At 41.7% G+C, this 11,737-nt stretch overlaps 1 protein-coding gene across 1 annotated transcript in view; it reads left to right on the top strand.

The window, feature by feature from the left end:
• The window catches only part of GABRA3 (gamma-aminobutyric acid type A receptor alpha3 subunit), a 202,136-nt gene that overhangs the window by 107,514 nt on the left and 82,885 nt on the right, over positions 1 to 11,737 (top strand). The window contains exon 4 of the mRNA XM_011384036.1: positions 2,799 to 2,866. Within this exon, the coding sequence (XP_011382338.1) occupies positions 2,799 to 2,866 (68 nt within the window). The remainder of the gene's footprint in view (positions 1 to 2,798; positions 2,867 to 11,737) is intronic.

Below are 11,737 nucleotides of genomic sequence, written 5' to 3'. Positions count from 1 at the left end.
TGTGCTGGCACTACAAGTAAGGATCCTGTCTCCACACCCGCTGCCTGGGGGATTTCTGGCTCCTCTGGTGAAAAGAGCATTGCCTCTTAGCTTTTTCTCTTACCCTTTTTCTCTCTTGCTTTCTTTCTCTCTCACTCTTGGCTCTTGCTCGCTAGCTCCCTAATTAGTTTTATTTCCTCTTCTCGCTCTCTTTTCCATGGTTCTCTTGTCTTTTTCCTGTTCATTCTTTCTTTCCTTTTTTTTCCCTCTAGTCCTCTTCTAATTGCCTCTCTCCTCTTCCTTTCTTACCCCTTTTTCCATCTTTACTCGCCCTCCCCTTAATTTTATACCACTTCCTCTAATTCTCTTATCTGCCAGATTCTTTCTAGACGGGACAGAAATGGTGGGAGAAGGGGTTTGGTGTCCAGTGTACTACGCCAAACTTCCCAACTCTCTTTCCCCACCATAAAGCCAGGGAAAATTCTGAAGCTTGGCTCAGCCCTAATTTTGGGAAGCCGCCTCTCCCCACGCTGTTTCTTTCTTAACAATTAATGGGTGCTCTTTAAATGAAAGTGAACAGTGCAGAGAGAGGAGGAGCGTGACATTTGCATACAACCTCCTACCTTCCTCAGGCAGCAGAGAAAGCTTGCCTCTTGCCACCATTGGACATCTCTAGTCAGATACTTTTTGCTTGGCCCTACAGTCAGAATTCCTAGGTACAATAGAGTGAAAATTCAGAACTTGGCTAGTCCCAAATCCTCTTTGTACAAGGGAGCAGCCAAATGAAAATCGGACTTGTTTAACGCATTTAGCAAGTCCAGGGCAGAGATCCAGAAGCCAAGCCTTCCCATCCCAGCCCGAGACTCTTTGTTATGGTGACTCCACTCTCCTTGTGGAACTAGAGCAGTCTCCTGCCACTTGACTTGACCACCATTATCTGTCTTCCTCTTTTTTCCTATTGTCTGGATCCTCTGTTTTCAGGCCACATGAACTATCCTACAATTATATTGCTTTAGAATGGCGTTGTGTGTCTAACTATCTCCAGCCTGGAGTATTAGATTCCAATGTAATTGTGTTCTCTCCCATTAAGTAATTACTTTTGCTTTTTGTACTTGGGGGAAGTGCAATGCTTCTCCAGCCAATGAACTTGACGTTGAATCTGAAGGGACAAGTCTTTAAGGGGCATGCTTAGAGTTCTGAAGTGTTGTCTCATCTTTAAGCACAGAAATAGCTCTGAGGGAAGCCTGTGCTCTAGATGAAAGCCTAACTATTTAAAACACAGCTCTAGTTTCGGAGACATGTTATTTGCTGATTAAGCTTGGGAGTAAATTGTGTGTTTTGATGAATTGACTATAGGGTTGATTAATATTAAATGACACTCAGTGTCTTCTGAAAATGAAATGTTTGTGGATGTGTGCAGTGGCCTTGAGTATTACTCAGTACTTAAGTGAGAGAACAGTGTGTTAAGTCTAAGGGACATTCCCGGAAAATGAGAAGTCAATAGGATCAAAAGTGCATCTGGGCCGGAACCTGGGACTGGATGAATACAGTGAATATGCTACAGATGGAGTGGATGTATTCCTTATCTCTCCGTGAGGGAAAAGAAACAGAGCCACGGACTGTATTAATCAGCTTCATTATATATATATATACATCAAGCCTTGTGTGGGCTTTGTTGGTGTTGCCTGCGCTACTGGTGTGCTCTACTGGGTCTGGTGCCCTGGGCTGGAGTGGGACTCATTTGAATTTACTGTAACGATGAGGTGTTTGCTAGGCTGGAGTGGGCTTCTCTGTGCTCTGGTTGAGGGATGCTGGGGTAGGTGCGCTAGTCTAGGCTGAAATGAGGGAAACAGGGCTGACAAAAACAGGAAAAGAACAGCTTAAAAGTGAAATAACTTCACTTCTCTGGGTATCATTTCCCAACCTGGCGAAGATGTGATGAGATTCATCTGTTCATACCAAAAATGTTCAGTGAGCACTATCTGAGTAATGGGCTCCTTTCCTAAGTACTGAGGATGCAGAGATAACAAAACACCGCCCTTCCAGGTGTCTTGGATTAGGTAGGAAGCAGACAAGAAAGGAAACTAAATATAAAGTGAGTGTATCAGGTGATATTAGCCTCTCCAAATCTCGGTCATGTAGCACAACAAAAAACACTCAACAAAAGTTTATTTCTCGTTCATACGAAGTCTGTTATAGATTCAGGCAACTCTATAGGGCAGTCGTCCTCCTTCTGTTGGCTCATCAATCCAGGCGGTTTCAATCTTCCGGTAGCTCCACCTCAATATGTGTTTCCATGATGACCGTGCCAGGGAGGGGCTTGCATGGGACATTAATTGTTCCAGCCAGGAAGGGACACATATTACTTCCTCCCACAACCCAAACCAGTCACATGACCGCCCCCTACTTTACACTGGCAGGAGAGTGGGAGTGCAATCGTCTTATCTTCCCGGAAGCGGAAGAGATTTGGATCTTGGAACATTCGTAACCTTCCACAGGTACAGGTAATCACGGTGTGGGAGCCCGGCACATGTGAATGCCAGAGATCTCTAAGGGCTGTCCTAAGCTTTGGAGTTTTGGAATTTTGCTGTCATTCTCAATGATACCTAAAGGGATGGACTCTGTGCCTGTACCTGGCGTGTTCTCCGTGGAGAAATAGTACAGGTGAGAGTTTTTTCAGAGGCTTTCCTGAGTCTGCACCAAGTATCCTTCGTCAGAAGTAGCAAGTTGGCTGTCATTCAGAGTACTGCTCTCGTCTCTCTCCGAGCTCAGGCAACAGGCTTCATTGACACTCTGCTTTTCTACTTTCTTTGGCTCAGATGCAGTGACTGAAGTGAAGACTGACATCTACGTGACAAGTTTTGGCCCTGTGTCAGACACTGACATGGTAAGTACAATTCTTGCTGAGGTAATAGTGAAAGAAGATGCAACGGATCCAAGAAAATAAATTGGGGTTTTCCTACAGCAGGACTTTGTAGCTATGTTCTATGGAGGTCTCGTCTCAGATAAATTCCTACCCTCACCATCCTACATTCAGCCAAATCCATCCCTTGCCCTTCTCGCCCTATCTGTTCGCACATAAAGCATATACCCCCATCAGGAGTCCACTTTCTTTCTTTCCACAATGCATCTTTCAAAGTCGACTCGACTCCCCAGTCTCAATTCGACTCTCTCTGACATCCTCCTCCACATTTTGCCAGCACCGCGCATCTTAGGACAGATAGGTCACATGAGGAGAGCACGTGGTGGGGACTGTCAGTCAAGCAGCCAGTGATATTATCTGAGAATTCCATTCTTTGCACACAGACCCTGGGGACAGTCACTGCGGACACCAACTGACTAGGGTGATACCAAGCGTTTGGAGGGAGAGGCAAAACCACTTCTGGAAACTGGCCTTTCTACACATGTGAGCGATGGGAGACCTTTGGAGCAGGTTCAAGGACTAGGGCAGAGCATAGCAGAGCTAGAAAGGGGGTGACTCATGAGTCATCGACATAGACTTCCCCTTCTCCCACCGTTCCCCCTTGCTGCCAAAGAGAAGAACACAGTGAAGAGTTGAGACAGGAGACCCCATCCTAACGGACCACCTGATCGATACCTACTAAGTATCAGATGTTGATTGAATAATTATTTATGTATGGAAACAAAAAGAAAACAGTTATCTGCTCAGTACACCTGGCGGTCATTAGATGCTCGATAATTTTTTGTTGAATGAGTGACTTTGTGTTGAAAATAAAACTCTTAAAATCAGAAAAAATATATTAAAAAAAGATGAAACATCCTTGTTCACTACTTAGGTTTTTTTCTGTATCTCTCTCTCCAGTGAGCCTACTGCCTTAAGGGCCCAATGGCTTCTTTAGACCTGTTGAGTAAATACAAATGGTTGTGTAGTGAAATGATACAGTTTGCCCTGTGGGTAATGCAGAACCACTGAGTAGATTCGAGAAGGGCAGTAAAAATATGTGTTGGTTTAGAATGATGGATCTGGCACTCTGTACAGGATGGTTACCGGGGGAAGGACCGGAGGCTGAGAACTGGTTTAGGCATGGGTCTTCTTTCAATCAGGCAAGGTCTAGGAGTCAGTTGAAAAAGCAGCCTAGTTCTCAGGACAGGGAGCTGTGTGTGGTTGTGAGGCCAGGCAGGGGGAAGGTAGAGGCCCAAACTTTGTCTTTTAAGAGTACAATAAAGAGAAGGGTATAGGGATGTAGTGGACTTCCTTTGAACTCCTCAAGGGCAAGTACCAGTCTTCATGGCTTCCTTGGCACTTCACGGAGTACTTGACACGTAGGGAGAGCTCAGTGAGGGGCATGTTTGCCATATGAGGGACAGAGGAGACAAGTCTCTCATAGGGGTGGCAAGAAAGCCTGTATATCTAGATTGCCCCTCATCAACCTGATGACTGCTAACTTCCACAGCTTCAGATCCAGACATGCATTAAAACAGTTACCAGTCTGTAATTCAATAAGTATTCCTTAAAAGCTCAACTCTGTATTATGAGGCTCTAGGGACCCCTATATTAAGAGAGCTCATAGGCCATTGGGGCTAACCAGATTCACCAGGGATATGCAGCTCTCTCTGTGCATTGCTGGCAATTAGTGATGGATAAGGATCTTTATAAGAAAGCATCTGAAGCTACTCTATGAACACACACGCATTAACTCTCACGAACCATCATCCACAAATACTTTCAGAAAAGTGTACATGCATGCAAGAAAATACACACAGAATACAAACAGCCCACATGCTATCCTAGGCACTCCATAGACACACATGTGCAAATAGATACCTAAATGCACTGGTACCACACACACACACACACACACGCAGCCCCTGCCCAAATCGACTCCTCTCCTTGTTCGTTCCCCACCCAGGTAGGCACACGTGGGTGTTCAGAGGCTTGGAGACATTTTAAACAACATAGACTTTCTATCTCTTTTGAAGTTTCAGGTCTTACTTGCTTGTTTGTTTTTTTTCCCTCATGATTAAGCAGAAGCAATAGAATGGCTCTTTCCTAATCGGGACATCAGGCTTCGGTCAAATAAATTTCTGGTTATTTGTAGCTGTACTTCCGTTCTGTCACAAGGTGGACTAGCTTTGATCACTGTGGCTGGGAAACACATTAATGGTGTTTTAAAATTTTTCTTCTTCATGTACTACTTGGTAGACTATGGCAGTTGACCCAGGGTCACGGATGAGTTTGAGCGAAGCATCAGACTTTTTAGCAGCTAGTTGAAGCAAGGACATGGGCTCCTCTGAGACCACAGACTACTTCAGAAAGTCGGTGAAAATTCATGTTGACTGGGTTCTTGACTCACTTCCAGCCAACAGAGTTTTGGTCCAGAATACTTTCTTAAGGAAATAGAGACAGTCTTTTGTTCACGAAGTGGGGAGACTGTGGTGCCATTTTGAGCACTGAACCAATACTACCCAGAACCCTTTGCAGCCATTGGGCTCCATGGTCAAACACTGACTCCCACAGACATAGATCCCGAGTTTGACAGAAAGCTCCATGAGGGCCCATGTCTGTTTTGTTAATCTCAGTACCATCGATGCCTAATTAATTCAATGTTTGGCACTTGGTAGACTCTCAACTGTTAAACGGAAGAATGAGGGAGATGGAGCAAATTAAATTTGAGGCGAAAATTATGACCGTGTTCCTCTATTTGACTGAAAGTTCTTCAAAGGCATAAACATTTGTCAGGTACATTTCTGTACCTCCAGCACCTAGCCCAAGACCTGATACAGGTTCTCTGTGTTTGTCGATGTGATACGAAACATTAGCATCAAGCCCTGAAAGTAAAGAGTAGAAATAGCTTTCTTCAGGAGACACTGCTGAGCAGCAAGCTAATGAGTCACTAATTGATGGCCCCAAGCTTTGAGGTACTAAGTTTTGGTGGCTTCTCCATCCATGAAAATGAGGAGCCGTGGCAATAGGGAATTGGGCAGAGGTGAAAGCTGAACGCTAATAGATCTTTCTAAGGAGAAAGTCAGATAAAGAAAGAAACTTCATACAGGGTATAAGACATGAGTTGGAAACTGGTTACAAAGGGACTTAACAGGCATCATGAATGAAAGGTTTGTGTTAACCATTTGCAATACATGGAGCTTTGTGGTCATAGGATACATAACTCCTCAACAGTAACACTGATCCTGTGTCAGTGGTCTCCCGGGAGAGAAACAGAGTAAGGGACACAGTCCTCATTTGAATAAACCGAGGCCGTGTGATCGACTATGGCTTTCTGTTTTAGTGAAAAGCTTTGGGGAACCGTTTCATTTTCACTTCTCTCTCACATTGGGTCTGTCCATTCCTTACCAAATGGAAGTTTTCCCTGGTGCCCCAAGATCCTTTGAATTCAAATGCAGAGAAAGTGGAATGCTGGCTTAAGAATGGCGTGCTATACATACCGTCAGTCTCTGAAAAGGAGAGTAGCAAGGTGACAGTTGATATTTTCCGAGAGTAGACCTTGATTGCGGTAATCATTTCACAGTGAATATGTATATTAAATCGTCACGGTGTGCATCTTTTAAAATCACATCATACAACCTAATAGATATCATTTTTCTTTGTTGATCCTACCTCAATAAAGCTGGGGGTAAAAAACATAACAGCTGAGAGAAAATTCGGATACTCTCCTGGTCTAAACCACCTCTGACAAAGCTTCCATTCTAACTCTCAACCTAAGGCCCCAGGCTGTGCCCTGGTCCTTGAGCATGACAGTGACGTGGGAGCCCAGGGTCCTGAGTTAATTATTCGACAAATATCTATCTGAATGTACTGATAACGCTAGTGAGAAAATAAAGAGGACAAAGGGTAGTAACGTTAATAGAGTCAGAGAGAACAATTGGAAAACTTAAAATGCCAGTTCTAGGTGTTGTCCACCACACCCTTTTCCCAGGGACGCTTTAATTAGATACTTGCTAGGTAAGACGTGCCAGCTGCCAGTTGTCGGAGAAACTTCCTAGGGTATACAATCGACAGCCAGGTAGTGAAGCAATTAGACGCTACAGTAAGAGAACTAACAGTCTAGCTCGATGAGAAAAATAAAATGGAGGCTTGGGAATGGGAACTCATAAAAGACATCATAATCATAATTCTTGGTAAAAGATTCAGGTGGCATATATTTTGGTTTGACGACTGCTTATGAAACTCATGCAAAGTTACCAGAGTTTTCAGACACCATATGGGGAAAAAATGGTGTTCATTAAAAAGGAAGTAGCACAGACACCTCTTTCCTGGTGGCAGTGGGTTGGAAGTTATTGCACCTGTCTCCTCTCTCGCATTGGAAAAAGTAGTGATGTTCACTTCAAGCCCTCACTTACTGGTGATCTCGGGCATAGAATGGAGCAGAGCCTTCGTCTATTTGGAAAGCCTCTTAGGCTGTCAGTTTCCTCCTATCCCATAAGATACCATATTCCCAGATACAACATAGAAAGACGGTCCATGTCTGTGGGGTTTTGCCTCAGATTCCATGACTAGGGATTCCCTGGCTACTGTTATGTAAAATGGACAGGCAGGACACATAAATTGCTAATAAGACAATTTCAAGGGCTAAATGCAACTAAAACAGACATATGGATTGTGATTATCCAAAATAGAGAACGATGGAGAGAAGATGGCAGCAAAGGGAGGACAGGATGACCAAAACAAGGGGCGGGGTGACGTTTACGGGACATTCGACGGTGCCTTTACTGTAATGAATTGTCAAGTATGTTGGTCCTAGACCCCGTTAAAGTGAAATCATCCTTGCAGGCCCTTTCTGGAAGCTTGATTTGAAACACCACGCAGCGTCAGAGTTAGACATTCAAACTCTAACACCAAGCCAGAAATTCTTCCCCAAGTGCTATGTATCATCTGCACCCAGTGTAGGAAATGCGTTAAGTGTCTTTTCCAGGAGACAGACTTAGGCTTATTATCTGGAAGATTTGATTTAAATGCCTCACAAAACAACAGAATTCATTTGTCGATATGGAGGCAAACATCGTCGGAGAGTATACAAGGGGTCGATTTGCAAGGAAGAAATTCATTGCATTCCTAGAATGGTCAGGTCAAAACTGGATTGCTTTCGGCCAAAGGTCGTGAGGTACTTATGGAGCAAATAATCACACTGTGATTTTCCCAATAGTTTTGACTATGTCGGTAATAATATATTAAAAAATGGGGACCGTTCGCCCAACTTTTTTTTAATCTTAAAAAGTTTACGATATTTCTTTTATTATTATTTTTTAAATCTAAAGCTACAGATGAAGTCCCTGGGTAACTTATCCTGATCCCATTTCTCTCTCTCCCTCCCCCCTCAGAGACAATTGCAATAATGAATTTGTCTTCTATGTGTCTCATTCTCATGCATGCTCTAGACTTATACCTGAGGATGTATAAATCACATGCAATAGCAAATATCACAATAAGTAGCAAATAGTGGCTTTCCTGTTTTCAAATTATACAAAATACATCATACCTCGTGTATCATTTTACAGCTTATCTTCCAACCATGTATTAAAGCTATTTTTGCTGCATTTAACTGCATTTCATTGATTTTAACTGCTGTAGACTGTTAACGATATATGAATATTTATTCATACATTCATCCAATTCTCTTTTCAAACATTTACGCTGTTTCCAGTTTATTTGTTTTTTTTCTTGCTATTAAAAGACAATGATACAACAAAATATCCTTGTACACATCTTCTTGTACATGTTTAAGTTTGTATAGCGTGTGTACCTACAGATAGAATTTCTGATTTGCAGGGTTTTCACATATTAAACTTTTTTCAGAAAGGGCCAAATTACTCTCGCGATGGGTTGTACCAATTTCTAATCCCACTAGCAGTGTATGAGAGATCTATTTTTCTGTAGTTTTGCTAATACTTTGTATATGCACACTTTATTTTTGCTTTTCTGATGGGAATGACACACGGTTCCTAATTGATTTTATTTGCATTTTCTTGTTTACCTTTGGTGTTAGGATCTTTTATGAGTTGAGTGGCCGATCTGTGCCACTAAAGACAAGATGCCTTTGTCACCACCTGCATCAGCAAAAGTAGAAACTGCGCGCAGATCCTGTTTCCTCATGTTGTCACTTTGAAGTTTCCCGTGGATATGTGTCTACGTGCGTGTGCGTATGTGTGTGTAACTCGTGATACCTAGGTCACTAGTTTGATTCTAACTGCAAGAAAGGCTGAGACTTTGAGTTTTGGCTCTTAATTTAGGCAGGCAAAACTCACAATATGGACGTTTTTCCAAGATTTCCTAGAAAGGCCAAACACATGATGGTGAATGGTAATGAACATGACAGTTATCCACTCTGCATTCTATTCCTAGTTCTCTCAGAGGTGAGTGTATGTGTGTGTGTGTGTAATTATTAATGGATTTGAAATTTTACAACCTCTCTTATCCTCTATTAAGACAATGGCATGATTTTCCTCCTCTAATTTGTTAATGTGGCTAATTACATTACTGTTTTTTTTTTTTCTAATATTAGGCCATCTTTACAGTCCTTGGAAGAATCAAACTTGATAATGATGTTTTTAATACATTCTTTTGGTTGGTTTTACTATTATTTCTGGTTCTTTGTATCTATGTTCATAGCCGTTCCCAAATAAAACCACTTCTCAACATCTCAATTGCTACTTCGATTCAAGCCACCATTGTCTCAGATATATTTGACTATAAAAAGCCCCTAACTGATCACAGGCCAAAGTAGAGAAAATAATTTAATGGAACTTCGCGTACTCCACGTCACTCAGCTTCACAAAGTTATCATCTTTTTTTTTTTTTTTTTGGCCAACCTTATTTAATCTATATTTCTACCACTACCCCCAACTGTTTCCTCATTTTTGTCTCTTTTTCTTAAATAAACTTATCAGAAGTTTTCTCTGTTAGTAAATTGTTAAAGCAATCCGGTTTTGGTTTTGTTCATCATCTTTTTTTTTGTTTGTTTGTTTTGTTTTCTGTTTCACTGATGTTCGCTTTTGTCCGGATCATCTTTTTCTTTGCTTTCCTTGGGGTACTCTGTGGTCCTTCTGGTTTCTTGAGATAGATTAGCTTATGGTTTGCCTTTTTCTTAAGGATATCTTTAAGGCTTATTTATGGCTGTCAATTTCCCTCCAAGTACCACTTGAGACACCTACTACAACATTTCATACAGAAGCGTTTTCATCGTTGTTCAGTTCTAAGTATTTTCTAATATTTTTTATGGTTTCCTCTTTGTTTCTAAAACAAAATTTTCAGTGGGCTTTTCAGTTTCCAAATATAATACTTTGTTATTAATTTCTAATTTAATGTCTCATATTGAAAGAAGATGGTCTATAGGATAAAGAATTTTTTGTGTGTTTCTTGGGATTTGCTTTATGGCTTAGCATGTGGTTGTTTTTGCTAAAAAAAAATGTGTTTTACTAACTGTTAAGTTGATAAGCCTATCTGTTTTCCTTTGCCTGTCAAGTGGATTATTCACATATTTCAACATTATAAATTGTTGGTCTGATTGTTCTTTCATTTATTGAAAATCTATGTGTTTGTCACTTTCTCTTTGTAATTCAATTTGTGCCTTATGTATTTTGAGTCTATGTTATACATCTATAAAAACTTAGAATTTTTTTTCCACTTGAGACACTCCATATTTTTACTGTAATGATATTTTATCCCAAAGAAAAATGTTTGTCCTACAGTCCATTGTGTCTGTATTTTATAGTTCTACCACTTTATTTATATGCCCAAACGTATGTTTCCATCACTTTATGTTTGACCTATGTTTTTAAGTGTCTTGAGGTGTGACTTTGTATATACAGAGCATATAGATACATTATTTATCCTTAGAATATATTGATTTTGTTTTTACTATTTTATGTATTCTTTTTCCCACGTTTTTCTATTGCTGATTGGTAGGTGGTATGTCTGGGTTGAACTCGTGTACTAAATACTGCTGATCAATACTTAATCATTCCACAGAAATTTATTCGGCTCCAACTGTGTGTGTGTGCCCAAGCGCACATGCACAAAGGGCTGTAGCCAAAGTAACTTATCAGCATGTGTGAAATCACTGGTCCTTATTTTTAAAGATCTGTAATTCTTGGAATTAGCTTGAATGTTGAAAAGACCTTTGATCCGGAGTATAAATCAACCAGCTATAGGCCAGAAGGGCAAAAGTCTAGCCCTGTCTTTGGAGAGGCTTAGGGTGTCATCTGCTGATAGCCAGATTTTCCTCAGCCCCTGATATCTATGCTCACACCAGGCAGATCGTCATCCTCTACATCAGGGGTCCCCAATCTTCTGGCCGCGGACCAGTACCTGTCCGTGGCCTGTTAGGAACCAGGCCACACAGCAGGAGATGAGTAGCAGGTGAGCGAGCAAAGCTTCATCTGTATTTGCAGCCGCTCCCCAGTGCTGGCGTTACCACCTCAGCTCCACCTCAGATCATCAGACATTAGATTCTCATAGGAGCACCGGTCCCTGGTGCCAAGGAGGGTCAAGACTGCTGCTCTTCTTACTTTTGGGGGCTTAATGAGCTCATAAGTGGCCAAAACCTTTTCTCAATAAAGAATCACATTGTGTTTTTATCTGTCCAGTTGTTAGTCTACACTGCAGTTTTGTTCCCAGTCCAAACTACCTCTGTAAAGTGACTCTTCTGTGCTGGTCTGTTAAATCCTGCCCTCCTTGGTGCTAGACTCCAATTGTGCCTCAGGGCAGAAGAGACAAAATACAGCTATCCTGTTGGCCTCTGTTGTGGTTTTGAAATTTGTACTTTCTCTGTGGGTGCAGTTA

Source organism: Pteropus vampyrus, unplaced genomic scaffold (assembly GCF_000151845.1).
Source record: "Pteropus vampyrus isolate Shadow unplaced genomic scaffold, Pvam_2.0 Scaffold556, whole genome shotgun sequence".
NCBI lineage: Eukaryota > Metazoa > Chordata > Mammalia > Chiroptera > Pteropodidae > Pteropus > Pteropus vampyrus.
This window is presented reverse-complemented; position numbering and strand designations above follow the sequence as displayed.